This window comes from Chenopodium quinoa, unplaced genomic scaffold (genome assembly GCF_001683475.1).
Source record: "Chenopodium quinoa cultivar QQ74 unplaced genomic scaffold, ASM168347v1, whole genome shotgun sequence".
NCBI lineage: Eukaryota > Viridiplantae > Streptophyta > Magnoliopsida > Caryophyllales > Amaranthaceae > Chenopodium > Chenopodium quinoa.
The window spans coordinates 7858827-7878040 of NW_018742914.1; the positions used below are offsets into that span (position 1 = coordinate 7858827).

At 37.7% G+C, this 19214-nt stretch overlaps 1 protein-coding gene across 1 annotated transcript; it reads right to left on the reverse strand.

Moving 5' to 3' along the window:
- Window positions 1-754: 754 nt before the first annotated feature.
- On the reverse strand, window positions 755-19142 carry LOC110728131 (chromatin modification-related protein EAF1 B-like). Its single transcript, XM_021907777.1, has 23 exons — window positions 18678-19142; window positions 15889-16089; window positions 15760-15814; window positions 15560-15657; window positions 14115-15468; window positions 13899-14018; window positions 13467-13733; window positions 12454-12645; window positions 11613-11693; window positions 11250-11307; window positions 10643-11163; window positions 10509-10562; window positions 7962-8019; window positions 7667-7860; window positions 7388-7441; window positions 7221-7301; window positions 6943-7080; window positions 6664-6776; window positions 5443-5547; window positions 5090-5308; window positions 4619-4997; window positions 2292-4071; window positions 755-1336 (listed from the first exon to the last, which is right to left on the reverse strand). Exons 2-22 carry the CDS (start codon window positions 16029-16031, stop codon window positions 2377-2379), a joined length of 5979 nt encoding a protein of 1992 aa, XP_021763469.1. The 5' UTR covers window positions 16032-16089; window positions 18678-19142; the 3' UTR covers window positions 755-1336; window positions 2292-2376.
- Between the last annotated feature and the right edge of the window lie 72 nt (window positions 19143-19214).

Genomic DNA, 19214 nt, shown 5'->3' on the forward strand with positions numbered 1-19214 from the left:
GTATGGTGCGCCAACCACATTTGAAACTCTGTGAATAAAATATTGGTCCAATGTAAATACCACGTATATACTCGTAATCATTTAGAACAAACATATGCAATGCCTATAGCAGTATAGCTTCAGGAAGTGATCAACTCTGTACGTAAATGTACTAGTGCTGCACTGCTACTAGAAGATAGAACCATATTTTGATGTTTGATAATATGAGCCGCTGCTGTTAGGTTGTCAAGTCGCATTTGAATTGGAAAAAAATGATAGCAACATGGAAATAATAATTAATAAATGGGGTAGGAAGGCTGATAGGAATTTAGATTATATACGAACTTATAAGCTCCTAGATAATCTCCATGAAACTTGATACAGCTTACTGTCGTACGCCTTCCTTCTTTGTAAATGTACAAAACAAAGATCAAAATGTAAACGAGCTAACATGTATTTATCGTACAACAGTTCAAGTTCAAGAACCAATCAAATATGAAATCATAACAAATGAACATATGAAAGAGGCAACCACACTAATTAGAGCCGTACTTGTGCAGGACATAACCTCTTTCGATTGCTCCTCGTATCCCATAACTCAGTAATCAAACTAATCATCTCAAGGTAACATTTCCATTACACATCATTCTCCCAACCAGGACTACATACCTGCAAAGAAAAAATAAACAGGCTTGTTCTTCTCTCGCTGCTTCATTTTCAGCTGTTCACGTTATCTCTTTCTTTCATATAGCGGAATGGAAATCAAGGACATAGATTCAAAGCTATTGAACCGCAGCACATCATTCAAATTTTTTTAACCAAGGAGAGCAAATGTTTAAACTAACATTTGCAGAATTCTCGTAAAATCAGCTTACAAACAAGGAATACATACTAACATTACTATGAAAAAAGTTACAATTAGAGCAAGAGAACAAAAGGTGATCAAGAGAATGATTACAAAAATCATTATACACTACGAAGCTATATTCACAAAATTTTCAAAGGCATTTGCCTGTAACAATGAAGCTTCCCCCCTTAACTCTAATCAAAATAATACATGGACTAACTATTGGGGGTGGAAAGGAATAAGACCCCATATTGATGAGCGCAAAACCCAAAGTTTGGGGAGGGGAAAAGGAAAAGGATTTTAAAAAAAGGGTGGTTAACAAGATAGAGAGATGAGATCCTGTACATACACACCTCTATAATCTCTATCTTACAAAGCTCTAAGCAGTGGTAATATACATTATAAACCCAAAAAAAGCCTGCCTAAACTTGTCAAGTCAGTAACATGAAAGTTACGATCATCATCCCATATACCTTTTCCTGTAGTGCCCTTGCAGATTTACAGCTTCATCTGTAAGTAATGTGTCATAGTGTAGTTAGCATCAAAGTAAATGACACCCATAAAATTAATTTAGCCCAACAGAAATAAAATGGTCACAACTAAGAACCAGAGACACAGATGCAATCTAGAGACCTTTCAATTGCCCAAACAGAGGAAAAGAAGTAGCCACAGCCAGCCAGCCAATTAAATGATAAAAGTAGCATAAAGAAACTTAGAGGACCCACAAAACATGAGCATGCTACCCAAGAGAAAAATCATTATAGTTAACAAAACAAAGGAATAGAGGCGAGAATAAAGAATAAAAATTTGGTTAGAGATGGGCATGCTTCCAAAATTTTCCACAACCTGTAATTAGGCTTGATGTTACAGACAAATCAGATTCAACAAGCTCTAAAGTTCAGAACAAGGAAAGATAAAAAATAAAAAATTCGAGATTGGAATGAACACCCCCCCCCCCCCCCCACACACACACACACAAATCAATCTACAAGCACAGCCTCACAGGTATACAAGAAAGCCAGGAAGAGTAATTACACGGACCCAAGGTGATTTTTAAGAAGTTAGTAGGGAGTAATTGGATAAGGAAGCCATGTTTCACAGAAAAATCTAAAATCCATCCAAACACAAAATCCCCAAGGTATTGCAAGTAAAAAATTGGCTGGGTGTGGGAGTAAACATATGCCCAAAGTTAATTGAGGGAAGGGGTAAATTAGGTAGCAGCTTACCACATTTTATAGTGATTTCTTGTCTTTTCCAGTTTACCTTTTTAAATTTCCTTTCAACAAAAAGTACAACTCATATTATACCATGCCAAGCAAATAACTGCCAAGTGTCTAATCCTACTGTCACTATCCATAACCCATCCAAGAAGAAAGAAACAGACACTACCCATCACACTCCCACAAAACAAGTTTAGATGCAACACCTGATCTGGAGGAAAATGGAAGACTCAATTGAAACTCACCTGTACATTGCTGTTACAAGAGCATGCCGACTTGATCTTGGCAGGTACAAGCGTGCCGAGACTGGCACTCAATAAATGGGGAGGATCATTCCAATCTCGAATTAGGGGTCCTTGCAAAAACACCACTTTGCCCAGCTTGAATCTGTGACTGAGCCTGCGATTGGGGTGCTCTCTGGGGGGATTTTTCAAGTTGCTGCAGCTGATGCTGTGACTGCTTTTGCGATAATATGGGTTGAAGTGGTGATGGATGTTGTACCTGTGATTGTTGGTGCTGAAATTGTACCCCGTGCCCATGAACTGCCAAGTTACCTGATAGTTGCCTCTGCCCCAGACCATCGTTAACTGACGGCAAAGTTTCATTATCCGATGAAGTTGTAATAGCAGGACTACTTAAAGGACCTGATGCTGTGGGTGGATTAGTTAAAGTTGGAGTGCTTAGAGATTCCAGAGCTTGTTTACACACAGCAGTGCCGGCAGAAGATGGTGGAGGCACAGCACTAGTAGAATCAGCACATGCTGGTTGAACCCCTGCAGTTGAAGTATTATTCGCATACTGCTGCTCCAAAGGGGCATGATCAGGTTGCGACTTGGTCAAAGAATCAGAATTCACTTGACGATTTTGATGAACTGCCCTCTGAAGAGCAGGCTGAGATTGACTAACCACCTTAAGGGGAGGCTGTGACTGTCCTTGTAACGGTTGATGGTTAGGAGAAGGCATTATCGTTGAGGGAAGTCCTTGGGTTGACCCTCCAGATGCTGGATTAGAAGAAACAACTGGAACCTGGCTCTTATTGCTACCATCTAAGTGAGAAGGTATTTGGCCTTGTTTTGGTACTGCCGAAACTGAATTTGCATATGGTTTTTGATGTTGCAACTGATTTGAACTATGGGGCGAAGCCAGAGGTTTCTGTTGTTGCATCGTATTTAGACCAGATCCTGGATATAAGCCCTGAGGCTGCATCAAATGCACAGCCTGCTCCCCTTTCTCAGCAACTTGGTTTCCTGAGTTAGCTGTAAGGCCGTTCAGATTAGACGGGTCAATAGGAAGATTTTGATGCATCAGTACATTATTTCTTCCCATTCCTTTCAATAGTTTAGCTGGTGGCTGAGGTTGTGATTGTTGACGCTGTTGCGGATGTTGCCTGCCAGATTGCAGATACTGCTGCTGTATATGTTGAGCTTGTCTTTGACGTTGTTTTCCCGCTTGATTCATTAATCCACTTGGGCCACTTTGCGCATTCCTCCCAAGCCCTTGAGGTGTTGCTTTTCCCACCTGGTGCTTTTGTTGCAGCGATGACTGGGAAGGCACCTGAGTAATTGGGGATGACGAAGTCAGAGGAGGTAATGACACCGGCTGAGAAGAAGATGGTGATTGAAGCTGGGAAGAGTTCTGAACAGAAGATGATACAGGTAGCTGGGAAGGAGTTTGAGCATGGGTCATCAATGCACTGGACGCAGGAAGCTGTTGCTGTTGCTGTTGCTGTTGATGTTGCCGTTGCAACAATCTATGCTGGATTTGCTTGTCTCTAGCAAGGCGGAGAAAGGCTTGTTGCTCTGGCGTGACAGAGTGATTTGATCCAGGAAGATGAGGAGTACCAAGCACATGAGAATGTTGCTGCGTCATTAGATGCTGCTGATGATGGTGGCCAGCATATGCTTGAAGAGGTGGAGAAGCAGACTGATTATTGAACCCAGAACTCAGAGCACCAAAAGGAGGGACACCTGGGCTCCCAGATTCTGGCAATGTCATCTGCCGCTGATGCTCTGCATTCTGCCCAGGCTGTACACAGAAGGAATGTAGAGCGAGATTAGAAAGTTGCACTGAATGAAATAATGTTGAGTATTCATCCTATGCATTATGGAACTAGCCATCATCCACCCCCCCCCCCCCACCCCCCAAAAATAAAAATAAAAAAAGAAATTTAAATAGGTCCCTAAAAAGAAAAATATGTACAGAAACAGCTTGTTACGGTCTCAGTTTAATCAGATTGTTAGATCACTATTGATGTCACTTCCCCTCCCCTCTCTTTCCAAGGCCCCCAAAATTTTCTATAACATTTTTTTTTTTTGTTAATCAAATGATATTTGTTAACATTACTCAGCTGCTTTATGCAGTTGCAGATTGAAAACATTAATGTTACTATATAGAACAAAAATATTAACAACGAAATTGACATATTGAATTTATAAAAAATATCTAAATCTCCTCCGATTAGTTTTAGACTATGTGAGTAGTGAGGCACCATATGGAGGAATGCAGTAACTTGAAACGAAGCAAAGAATAACAGAGGAGAAGACTACATAGGAAAGGGAAAAAAAAAACTCACCCGCACCATGTGCAATGAATCACGAGGTCTAAACATTGAGTTTCCTTGACCAGAAGTTGTTCCAGAGTGCACATTCATGTTGCTAGGCATCCCTCCCATGTTGGAGTTAAGCATACTTCCAGTATTATGCATTGATGAAGATGAAATCCCCTGAATTCCTGGTCTTGACATTGGCATACTTCGGCTCATTCCAGCTCCCATACCAACACCATTTCCACCAGGAAGTATACGCACACCACGATCTGATCCTGAAAGAGACCCAGACGACAAGTTTGACGGCTGAACATTTCTTCCAGGCAGCATATGATTGTATTGCTGGAGTCTTTGCTGCTCCTCAATAGGCATAGCTGTAGACCTAGGGACTGGGTATCTAGCATCCCTAGCAAAGCAAAAGGTTAAGATCGAGCAGATTCATTCACAGATATGCCACAGCAAATCATGATCTTGAAATCTTGAATCATAAAGAATTACCGAGAGTTGGAAAACTGAGTTTGAGATGCCATATTGTTATTAATGCCCATGCTAGGAGAACCTGGAAGACCTGAGATTGAGGTATAGAGACCGCTAGATGGGTGCATTGACGGACTAGCACCTTGATTTGGCAATGTCAACCCTCCAGCATGCGAACCTTGAAACCCAAGAGGAATTGTATCTTGGTTGGATGCAGCAATATCACACAGATCAAGTGGCCTGGCAGAAGTGAAAACAAAAATGAGGATCTAGAATTGAACATAATAACAGTAATGATGACAAACAACAATAAATGAAAGATCATCACATCCTAGGAAACACTTCAAAAGTTCTAAACAATGAATAAAACTCACGTCAGAATCACCCCATTCAAATTGTTCGGCATGACTTGGGAAAGTGCACCAACATGTGAACCATGAACAGGAGTTATTTGCTTCAGGTCTGAATTATCATTCTTCACAAGCAGGAAAGATCAAGTTAGAAATTAAAAGAGATTTCAAAATCAAGGTAGGAAACCCTAATACTGCTTACACAATTGAATGAAGTAAGTTTTCCTAACTTTTTGTTGCATAATCCCACAACTTCACAGGAGAAATTCCAAACCAAAAAAAAAACATAATTCATCTGAATTTGAGTCGATTTTCTGGGATTTTTAAAAGGCACGTTAACCATTTTACAGTCACCAAAGATCTTTTAATGGTTAGCCAGAATAGAATTACTTTCAATCTTGAATAATAATCACACATCATTCCCATGAGACAAAAACAAGCAAAAGGAAAACACAAGTGTATACCATAAGGACGATAAGTCGATAACATTAAACTCAAGTATGCCGCTGGATTAAAAAAAAAATGAATTTGCAACAGTAGATGTTATTTGTAATCTATAATTCAATCTATTGTCCAAATTGCATCAATTGCTTCACAATGAATAGCAATAAAAAACTTTCGTATCTCGACAAAACATTACTAATCTCTGATCTCCAATATATTTCACATGTAGAAAAGCTAAACAAAGCAAGCACCACTTTCAAAGCAGGTGACTCACCGTTAACTGCTATAAAACCACAAGCAATTAATTAAATGCAAACTATCAAAACCTCATATAAGAACTGCAGAATAGTTTAGCAATTATAGTTTGTTAATAAGAAACTCATCTGTAACTGCCATTGCTTAACACCTTAAGTTATAGCGAACAATACTTCAACAATGCCTTCAAACAAAGGGCCAAAGTAGCACCACAATAGAGACTATCAAAAATTCCAACACAAACCAGGAATTGGATGAAGGGAACTAATCTTGAGCAATATGGGATAGCAGCAGTGAATATATAATACATATTAGTCCAACTGAGTTTATTACAATGCCTCTATAGAGAAGAATGATTAGATACTGTATGACATTAAAGATGATTCTGAATGACCCTTAATCACACAGTAGTTATTTCCCAATTTATAATATTATTGAAAGCATAAGCAATCTTTCAAATCATATGCCTATGCATTTTTAAAAAACAAAATAATGAATAAAAATAAATAAATAAATAAATAAATAAAAATAAAAATAAAACCTGTTTTTTTCCGGTAATGCAACTGCTGCCCAATATGAATAATCTTCTCAAAATGGGACTTGATAGTATCCTCCTCCATCGGTCTTTGCAGTTGCTGAAACAATTGTCTCGCACTGCCCTGAAAAAACCAAGTATGATACATTCAGAAAAAGCAAGCTTCCCCAACACTAGGATGCATCAAGGAGAACGCGTCATTACAAGCAAATCAGTTTTCCATTTGTACATGAGAGGAAATTCTAAAGCATATAAATAAAATAGTAACTTAGAATAGCCTATTAATTTACCTTTGGTATCCCAGGTAACGTAGAAGGATATGGTGCAGAAGATCCTGAATCTTCAGCACTATCAGCACCATCACCAGGAGTCCTTTCCATCAAATTTTTGTGCTGCTCCTTACACTCTTCAGGTTTGCGGAAAATGCACTGGAAAAATCGGCAAGAATTAATAAGCACTATCTCTTTGGCAAAAGGAAAAAACTTCAATAATTAAGTTTCACAGTAAAAAATCGAATTATTTGTGGAACAAGTGAAAAATCACTGATCATAACAGTTCCTCAGAATACCTTGAATCGCAATGTACTGTTAATAGCATCACTTACAAGCTCCCAATTTGGACCCATATCATGAACAAGCACAATAAGTGCCTAGAGCAAAAGAGAGCAAAGAATATCAGGCAAACTCAAACTATAAAAACATACAGCTGGTAGAAGAAATGGAAGAGATAGCAAACCTGATCTTCAAAAGAAGACCATGGGCTTCCAGAGCCAGGCTGCACAGCAGGCACCTACAAGTAATGTTCATCAGTTCATGCTGTGATCACATAAAACAACCAACAGTTTTGTTTTATACCAACAGAAGGGTCCAAGGTGGTTGAGGCATATCAGGTCATACACTGAGGGACTGCACTTATTAAAATTAGTCTAAATGTCGTTCCTCGTATTGTATTCATATACTTTTACAATAACTATAAAGACAAAAACAAAACAAAACACACTCTTAATATATTTACCTTAAGCCCTTTCGCTTTCCTACTCCTATCTCGACCTCCAATCAATTTAATGATTTTACTCTGGCTTGACATGTTACTCATTTGAGAAGCAACTGGTGAAGCAACTGACCCACTCATGGGCATTGTGTTATCAAAAGAATTATCCAACGACTGCTTCAATGTCTTTGGCTTCTTAGCATGGTGACCAAACAGGCCTACATATGGAAGATACGGGAGTGGAATAAACAATCAGTTAATATGGTTATACAAAGGTAACTATAAAGTGAGATTAAAAAAAAAAAAAAAAAAATCTCACCACTATTCCCATTGGATTCAGGCTGGTGGCAGTCCAACCTCTTCCTTGAGTGATCTTTCTGTATTTGCAATAAAGAAGATGCAGGACATGAGTATCACCCAGACAAAGTCCACATATAATCCAAACCACCACATAAGCTAACCACATACTACCTCCGTTTCATAAAATCTGCAACAATTACCTAAAACGGAAGCTACACATTATGTGCAACAAAAAAAAAAACTTTCCTAATATGGTAAATTTTTTGGTGTAAATTTACACTTATACCCTTACTAAATTTTACTTAACTTCAATAACCCAAATTAATTTATCCATAATTAAACATCTACCCACATTCTCTCTCCTCCTCACAACCACATCCACCACCAACATCACCAAATTTTTCTCTCCTCCCTCTCAATCAACCACGACCACCACCACCCCCCCATCACCACCAGCCCTATTCTCCCCTTTCTCACAACCACCGCACTGCCACCACCACTCAGATCAAGTAGCTGATTCATTTCCCCTCTTAAGTTCGCCGCCGCCCCTCTTTTCCCCTTTTCAAAAGTCGTCGCCGGCGCCTCTTTTCCGCTTTTCAAAGTTCGCCCCTTTTCAAATTTGAAATTGGATGGTGGTAAGTTGTGGTTTTAGATCTAAATGGTGGTTTGTTGGGGTTTTAGATCTACATTATTGGTGGTTTGTTGGGGTTTCGGTTTGTTGGAGGTGGTAAGGTGGTTGTTTCGATTCATTGGGTGGGTTTGTTGGTGGTTGACTAGTCGGGTTGATTGGGTGGGTTCGTTGGGTGGTGGTGCGAGTTGATTAGGTGGGTTCGTTGGGTGGTCGCTGGTCGGGTTGGTTGGTTTGGTGGGTTCGATGTCGGCTGGTCAGGTGGGTTCGTTGTCGGCTGGTGCGAGTTGATAATTGGTGGCTGGTCAAGTTGGCTGGGTGTGTTTTGGGTGGTGGTGTGAGTTGGTTGGGTGGGTTTTGGGTGGTGGTTGGGTCTGGTTGGTGGTGGTGTGAGTTGGTTAGGTGGGTTTTGGGTGGTGGTGGTGAGGTTTCAAATCTTAGTGGTGGTGAGAGGGTGGGTTACAAGGTGGGTGTTGGTGGTGATTACTTTCTCTCTCATCCAACTAATCACATGCCCCTTTTTTACTAATCTTTGCTTAAGAAATTTTGCCTTGGTAAATGTGCAACCAAGTTTGTTGCAGATTTTATGAAACGGAGGTAGTATAAAGAATAACAACTAAGCATCTATGTTTGAGCAAAATATCAATAAAAAATGCCAGACTCATCTAAAAAACTTCACTTCACCACAAACTGTCACCCCCTCCATCAATTATCTAAAGTTACATTTGATTTTTTTTAACGCAGGAATTAAGCGAAAGACTTTGGGAGTACGTAAAATGAGAAATTTTGTTTTGAGAGTAGGCAAATATTTTGGTAAATGGAAATAGTTGCTTTAGGAATAGGTAAATTTTGGTAAATAGGAAAAGTTGCATTAGAAGTAGGTAATATGAGGGTAAGTGTGTATTGGGAGTGTGAAATACGGGGGTAAATGTATTAAAATAATATTCTATATCAGGAAAGTTATAAAATGTAACAATAGAAAGGATACAGCCAAAATAGAATACGTAACTATAAAATAGTGACGAGGGAGTACCATACACAACTAGAAAGACAAGATATGCACAAGCACTTAATGCCCACTTCCAAATTCACCAGCAGTAATACCACTAGGAACCCCAATCAAATTATTGTATTTTACACAACTAAAAAGACAAGAAATACACAAGCACTTAATGCCTACTTGCAAACTCACCAGTTATAATACCACTACCAATTAGTTTTAGGAACCCCTATCAAAACATTATATGTGTGAACTGATGAAGGGCCAAAATGTTAAGGAAAAGGTGCTAGAATGTTACAATGGAAACCAAATGAGGCACCATTTAGTCATCTGAAAATATGTATGTACAATAACAGATGGGTTTAATATGAAACTCTTGGCTGTGCTGCTTCAGTACAGCTATATAAATGGAACAATTTGTCTTAAGAAAGGATAAAGGATGCCTCATACAAAAATAAAATAAAATAAAAAGGTTTACAGTAGGAGGAAGCAAAAGGATGGCTAGGAATTAGTGAAGACTAACAACCAAAGAGTTTGGTTGGAATTAAATGGCCAGAAAACCTTATGTTTTTTGAAGAAAGGCTTATGATGAGTATAAATATTAAAGGAGCATCAACATAGTTAATACATAGGTTGATGCTTCTTTGCCCTTTCCTTTTATAAATCTTAGTGATTATGTTATCCTGCTTTTTTTTTCATAATTGCAATACCCCATAATCAAATATTTTAAATGTCTTTTAACTGTAGAGATTTGGGCCATAAATACCAAACGATATCCCCTGCCTCGAGGCAAGATTAAGTATGGTAACGTTGGTTTAAATCAGTTTTTAAATAATAGATAGCCTCTTCATACCAAAATATATCAACTAACTGAAAGCCCGTTCATCCTTATCAAACTTCCCAGACATGGAAGTAAGCTACGAGAAAGCAAGGATCACCTGCTCATTTTGGAAAGAAGAATCAACCTGCCACCTAGAGTCATATGCCACACCCTGCAACCATTGAGAATAAGGCAAACAATTAAGTAGAGTAATATCATTTAACCCAGTATTCAGTTTAACAAATTACTTACCGGATGCTTAATTTTCTTCTTCTTCTTGGGCTTTGCCGAAATTTCTGCAGAATCAAATGTAGATTGATTCTCAAAGTCCATAGCAGAATCAACCTCTGAGCCCCTTGGGACAATGGACCCACCATGCAGAGTGCTCATGTCATCCTGGTAAGAATTAGTATCTCCACTAGAAGCATCTGCCCTACTTGGTGCTGGAGCAACACCAGTGGACCCTGCACCAAAAGGACCCACAACCCTCGGCCTAGAAGCAGTTCGTACCCTTTTCGTGGGAATAGAACCAACATGAAAATTTTTGTCAGCAGGCCTTTTTCCCATTAAGGCAGACTGAGGGGTTCCATTTCTGCTATCCACACAGCGTCCATAGGCAAGATCACCTCCCAATTCATATGATCTAGCAGAAGGATATGATTTCATATTTTTTCGTTTCTTTTTTGATGGTCTCCCAGTGTCAAATGCTCCGGGCAGGTAGTAAACATTATCTCCTTCATCTTCTTCATAGTCATTCTCTTGATATCCAAATTCTAAAACAATAAAGAGCAATTGTTAAACATAATAACCACTAATTCAGCAAAAATTAATATAAAAAAGTCAGCACACCAAGCAATACCTGCTGTAGCATCATAAAAGGATGTATCAACTTCCTCCTGTACATTGTTGCTCGCCCTCTAAATTATCATGACGTCCATGGAAAGGTGCATAAAGAGAGAAGGTTAAATGTGCTATAAAGAATCACATTTATAAAGGGGTTAAAAAATAATAATAATAAATAAATAATAATAATAATAATAATAAATAAATAAATATTAAAAAAAAAAACATATAAAATGCAGAGCTCAATAATTGGTTGCATAACCTTCAATGACTATCTGGGATCTAAAATAGCTTAGTGATAAAAGAACAATGTAAGAAGTGCTCAACATAAAGAATTAGAATATAAAGCACGACATTTACAAAGACTAGATGTGTGTACCTCAAGCTCTGTCAAACATGATTCAATTGATTTTCTGTAGGTCTCTATTGCACCCGGAGGAACCAAATAAAAGAGATTTTCCTGAAAAAAGGTAAAAAAAGGAGTATAAAATAAGGCCTCTCAGACAGCAGAGAGACATGTAAAATTTAACATACAATGATACAAATCAATCTCTGAAGACATTCAGATAAAAACACACATCACTCATGTGAGAAAAACTGTAATATAAAATCAGCCACAGGCCCACAGGAGGAATTGAGAACCTTGGAATCACATAAAACTATTTGTCATGGGGATAATTGATTTTAGGTTCAAGTATTCAACCAATTAATGTAGTTACACACAGTCCAAAAGGAAGAACCCCAACCAGCCTTCATTACATTCTATCTCAAAATAATGGTATTTATTTTATATAGATTTCAACATCCAATATATGGATGTAAATGTTGTCTTGGGTAAATGCATAAACAATAGCTTATAATTCACATATCTTAGTTTTTTTTATAATAGCAATGAATCAAACAATACTCCCCTTTTCATAAAATCTTGATAAGCTGAGTGATTTCCCTTCCTTAAATCCCCCAATTTCACTAAGCTACAACAATTACGGGGCTTGGGTGTCTAAACTATAAAAGATCATACACAACATAAACAGGCTGAGCAATGTACAAAGGATAGTGATTCCAACAAAAGGCAAACAAGTGGAATGCAACCATACACACATGTTGACATGTCATCTTTTAAGCAAAGAAACCCATGGACAGAAACAGATGGCTCTATGTGATTCCCAATAGCACCAAATGTTGTACGAATCAGCACAGCAATGAAAATCTAAACATACCTCAGTTAGCTGGTCCTGCCAGGAAACTCCTGCCATGTCCATATCATATTCAATATCCGGAGTCCCTGAATCCTCAACTTTGACAAGAGGTGTTAGAGAGCAATTGTATTGCAAAAACCTAACTGCATATCCATAGAGAGAAAGGTCCTGTTTACTTCCAGTTGATTGCAGCTTCTCTTCAGAAGCTTCATCCTGACCAATAAAAACATAATAAAGTTACAGGCACTCAAAAGCAATATCTCCTATCTAATAACAGATAACATCAGGAAATGTAACACACCATTAGCACTACATAATATAACCTAAAAAACATATATGATATCAAGCAGCAGAAGGCATATCCATTCACAACGAAAAATTGCATTAAGACTTGTTACTTTATTGTGATTCACATGGGACAGAATGAAAACAATTACCCAAGAAAAACTAGAGCATACCAACTCTGTGACACAGCAGGCTAATGAACTGAAAAGACATCACTACATTGAAATATAACATCATAATAAAATTCATATCCAGCATCAATACTGTTCATTTTAATCAATAAACAACAGGACAGCAACAATGATACAACTATGTCAGAGAGGCACATAGAGTAAGCTTGCTACAAAAAACATATTTGATCCAGACTATTTGGACAAACTATTACTCCCTCCGTTTCATAATGTTATTCCCATTTAAAATCTTTAACGTAAATTAAGAAAAAGGATGATTCATGTACATTAGGACCATAAAAAATACGTTGGAACTATCCCTTTTTTGGAATAAAATACATTGGGGCTAATAAACATTGGGACCGTTATGATTTTGCATAGGGACCATTAAAATGAGGGTAATATGCGAAAATAAAGAGGATATGTGAGGGATTGAAATAGAAAGTGGTACTGTCTATTTAAAACGCCCAAAATAGAGAGTGGGACAAGCAAAATAAAACACAGGGAGTAAATGACAATACAAAATGAAAACCACACATTCCAAAGGTAAAAATTAGATTATAAGCGGACACGCAATACCTTTTCAGGAGCTCCAGCCTCATCCTTCGCCTGTCCACTTGCATCTGCCATTAATGTAGCATCATTCATACATTTTTCTGAAAGAGAACTGGTACCATTCTCAGCACGAAGACTTGCTGAATGCCAAAACTCCATCACGGCGTTTGCCAAAGTATGGGCCACACTTTTCTGCTTCATAAACTTGTGTTGTTCCTCCAATCTTGACCGAGAAGCAAGGGCTACCCGATGGCCAAGTTGAGCAGCAGCTGTTATCTTCCAAACACGCTCCTAGAAAAAATTCAAGAGTACAATAAATGAGATAAGAAAGATACATGAAACTGATGGAACTTCCTGAAATGTCTGGCAACAGAAATCACAAACTCCAGGACTAGAGGAAGTAACGAATTAAAAGTGTGGCAAAGACAAATAAAAGACAGGCTCGGCTTAACAGACCTGTGAAAAATCATTTGCTAACCAAGCCATCTCTTCAAGAACAAAGTCCCAATGAGATTTACGTTTGTGCTCCCTTGGCATCAAACCAACAGATAACTCTGCTATTCTTTTACGTTTGGCCTGTTTGAAAAACCATAATCCCTTGATCAAAAAGCAACAGGTACACAATCTAAGAGCTAAGATATCATAAATGAAGAAAAAAGGAAAAAAAAATACCTCTATAATCCGTGCCTCTTCTAATACCCTGTCCTCATGTGCCTTGTCAAACTGCTTCCGCTGGTTATCATTTGAAGTTTGAGGCTTCGGCGCAGGAGGTGGAGCAGAAAATTCATTGTTATTCACCTCACGGGAAGAAGGTTCGACAGAGGAAAGTGGTCCCACAGGACAAGAGCTCTCTGCTTTGGGAACAGAATCACCAAGGAGACCATGCTCTTTATCGGGTTTTGTCTCAGCATGATCATTTGCCCCTAACTCCTCTCTATTATTAGGACACTCAGGCTTGTCTCTAGAAGAAGATTTATCTACCTCAACTTCTTGATCCTTATCAGCAAAGCCATTGCCTTGGTGACTGATAGAATTCTGAACATCCTTAACACAAGAAGTTTCTACTGTATTGGTAACATGCTTCTCATACAGCATTTCATCATCTACACTGATGGACTTATCCCCAAGTGGTAGCTTGTGCTCCTTAGGGGCCCCATTACTATCTACATTCTTTAAGTTAGTATACAAATCACTCTCAATGTTTCCATTTCCATCTACACTAATGCTAGTATGGGTGCACGAAGACTCAGAATCTATTCCTTTAGTAGCAACTGCAGCATTGTAAATAAGGGCATCATTTGGTGTCGATTTGCCATCACCATTGAGTTTACCACACTCGTCTGGTTGGGAAGAACTAGCGATAACTTCCTTTTTCTCTGTACCAGAACCAGGAGGACCTTCAGCGTCTACAGTAACTACATCTTCATTTACTGCAGCTAGATCAGTTTTGACAGAGGTAGTAGCAGCAGGAACATCATCAGCTTTTACCCTTGAAGTACCCAATTCCTCCTGTTTATCCTTTAAAGTTGACATATTTAACTTACCTTCAGAAATTTCAATAGGTCTAGAGGTTGTTGACAAATGCAAGCCATGTGTGCCATCTGACTCTATTACAAACTTATTCTCAGGAACAACTGGTTTTGAAAGTAATCCATGTCGACCAGGCAAAGCGGAATTATGTCCACCACGAGTAGCCATGTCACTTGAACTTGATCGAGGGCCATCACGATTTGTCCGAGACCGATTCCTTCTCTTATATGCTTGACCCTTTTTGGGCTGAAAAATAGGGGAGTCCTCGGAATCTTTGACATTTTGGCTCCCATCAAGTTGAGAAGAATGCTCTGAAGGAGTGATGCTAGCCCTAGTAGGATGTTTAGCCTTCCTTTCGCTTTCAAGAGTCTCGTTATCACCATCAAAATTATCAGCACTATTTGGTTCACAGGCTGTCGTAATACCCAGTCTCCCACTACTATCAACAGAATCTCCATGAGGTGAGGCAGTCAGAGCAAAACTGCCTTTTGCTTCGCTGTATCACAATAATAATTAAACAAAATTATAACTACTGATCAATACATATTCTCCACACTTCTGCATACGAAATCAAGTTAAGGAGCTACCTGGTCAAAATCTGATCTGGGTTTTGATATGTATGTGAAGTAGACTGGACACTCACTGACGAAGCATGACCAAATTTAAAGTCAAGAGGATTTCCACCCTGCAAAGAGAAGGGCATTAGCAACAAAGTATTTGACACATGAACCACACAGCAATAGAGGATGGCATTGATGCACTGAAAAAGGATGATAAAGATTCTTACTTTCTCAAGAAACTCAAGCTCTCTCCTCCTCTCCTCTCGAACATCATATTCCAGTCTGTCATGAGTGTAAGTATTGTAGGTAAAACAACCAAAAAAAACAACAATCTATAAGAGATAAATCCATCTTACCGTAGATCAGCATGCGCTTTAGCAATTGCTGCTCGGCGTGGAGAGGGTTTGTTGCCAATACCAACTCCACCGTCAACAACTCCTCCCATGGAATCAACCTCAGCATTTACGAGGAAAGTAGATCCAGAACTAAATCCATGCATTCCTATCAAGAAAGCTATAGCTGGTCCCCTTCCATTGCTCTAAAACTTGGTCAGGTCTCTAAAGAAAAGAAGATTACAAAAAAAAAATTAGTTACCTCAAATTATAAATAAACTTTGACAGTAAAAAAGATGAAATAAAAAGAAGGAAATAAAAAAGTCATAATAAAGAAACTGGAATAGAAAAATATGAAAAAGAAAAAGAAAAAAAAAAGAGAGAGAGAGAGAGAGAAATTATAACTGCTTAGCACAAAACTTGAATAGCAGTTAAATAGGATAACTATAGACTATAGAAAACAGGTTTGAAACTAAATGAGTACCAAAAAACCTTTGCCATAATCCTTAAAACCCCTCTTATCTTTGCTCCCTGCACCCTCCCCCCCTTCTTTCAACTAACGGCCTTGTCGTCAAAAAGCAAGCAGCCCAATAACTAATCTGAAAGTGAAAGACAAATCCATGACTTCCTAGCAAACAATCAAGCACTACGATATCATGCATTCAAGATATATATTACCAAAATCAGAAACATCTAACTAAACAGGGAAAAAATGAAAATTCTTGGCAAAAGTCCCTTATCGGAGTTAAGTGGCTTACTGTTTCAATTACAATTTTAGGATTTTTTTTTTAAAAAAAAGTTACAAATAAATTCACAATAAAGGCACACAATTCGGGCCTGTTGAACCTCAACACTTGAATTCAATAATGAGAGCAAGATCAATTACAGGAAATTTGAACAAGAAAAAAATAATAATAAGCTTGCTTTCTGATCAATAATTTTGGATACTAGCAAAATTTACCAAATTAAGCCCCAACTAACTCGATAAACATCTATACAGTAAAAAAAAATCTAAGAGAGAAAGAGAATATATATATTGAAGCTCCAAACTACCAATTGGAGTAGGAAGCCACATATGAATAAAAATTGAAAAACAGGTGAAGAAGCTGTTTAGAAACAATGAGTGGACAGTGGATATTGTTTAGAAAGAATGGGTGGACAATGGGTGTTTTAAACGTTCCAAGTAAAAACAAAAGAAAAAGAAAAGATATTTAAACCATCAAAGAAAGTCTAGACAGTTGCTTGAATCCTTTGATGGCCAGCCAATAGTTAATTTCAAGTAAAGAGAATTGAAGAGAAAGGAGATACAGGGTAAAATTAGGAGAGCTCAGAGCAGTACGTCAAACACAGTGCAATAAAAGAAACTAAATGGCTCAGGTTCCTACTACCAACAGTTGTGTGTCATTGAATCTCAGATTTATTGAATATTTAACGTTATAAATCATAATTTTCAAAATCCATTTCGAATAACCCCACCTTCTATATAGACACACACATGCCATACTTCTTTACATAAATTCATAACTAGTATATGTATGCATGTGATTGTGTGTTAATGCGCATTCATGCACACACAAATGTGTGTATATGTATGTTACGTAAACTTATTTTATTCACTAATTGTAGCTTTTCCATTAATATTGTCAGATTTTCCTTTTCGTTGCTTATCCTAGCTGCAATAGACTTTATTACTAGATTACAAATATTAAAAACGTTTATTGCTCAGGCATTCAAATAACTTATGTAGGGAAAATTATGATACACAAATACCCATTGACACTGCCAATCTAGAATGTAATTCCGTATGTCATATACTATACATACTCACAGCAACCCTCCAATAAAACGATGAGGGAGTTTTGACTTGCTCTCGTGCCATACTCCATTTACTATTGAGGAATATCATGGACAACTATCAATAATTTGTTCGTAAAAGAAGGTAAGAACAAAGAATTTGACGAAACAAACCTGAAACTCACAATATTGTTTGGATCATATATATTAATACCACGATGACTTTTCTCATTAGCTGAATAACTATTATCTTTGTACAACAGTTACATTGTGAACAAAAACTACTGTTAACATGTAAATGGATATTGACATTTAATACAAATTGACCAACAAAATAGTAAAAGAGGAGAGGGGGGGGGGGTAAGAGCAGTGTTCTCAACACTCTAAAATCAAATAGGCGGGCAGATATGTATCTATTCTAATGCTGATATAACCAAGACTAATTATCTGAGACAAACTGAATTAGTAGCAGAACACAGCCACAGCAAAGTTTGAAAACTGTACAGACTAGCAGAAGGTGTACCGAAATTGTACCGTGCAGTATCAGCAAACAACGAAATCAAAGCTAATTAATAACAACATTAACAAGCGAACAAATAAATGAAACAATGGTTCCTCATTTCACCTTAGAACAACATTCCACAGATGCCAGCAACACAAAACCTTGACTAGAAATGATCAAATAATGACCTCCAGACGACGAGCTTCACTTAACATCTAGAGCGAACTCAAATTACAGTTTAGCATTCAATGCCACAGATAAAAAGCTTCGAGATTTAAAGAACTAACAAAAAAAAGCACCCCATCACCATCCCAACAAAAATTGAGCAGCATAATGCAAGGATAATCACATTTCGATAATCCCCAGTTCATCAATTGACCAAACAAGTCTAAAATCAAGACAAACTGAACATAATTTAACATCCCCTAACCCTAATTTCCCAAACTTGATGACATTCTAGGGTTTGCGAACCCAAAAAACAAAAAATTAGGTCAAAATTGAAGGTCGAGAAGATCACCTGAGCAAAATACAACACCCGCGCAACGCGAAACCCTTAGATACAAACTCTAGGGCACGAGAATCAAGCAAAGTATGAAATCCGTTGCCCTAATTTTCCAAACTAGGGTTTTTTTAGGGCTTGTAAAACGAAAATGAAATAAAATAAAATTTGTTTTTGTTTTTCCCCCTTTTCAAACAACCAATTCCCAGCAAAATTTCATGAAATTATCAACCAATTTCTCTCTCCAATTTCTCTGTAAAAATTTCGAAGCATGCAAACACGTCCTCAAATCGAAGTGTACTCAATTTTTCTTTTTTTTTTTTTGCTGTTTTTGTTTTCCCCCTTTTTCCCAGAAAAAAAAATACAAGCTTTTCGACCTCGACGTTGTTGGTTCTTCGTTTCAAAAAAAAAAATTAAAAATAAAAATAATTTTTTTCCCTCGTGGATTTTTTTTTTCTTTTTCCCAAGACAATAAATAAATAAAAAAACAAAATTTTGGTTTTTTTTTGTTTTTCTTTTTTTTTCCCTCTCTTTTGGTGTAATAAATAAAATTTG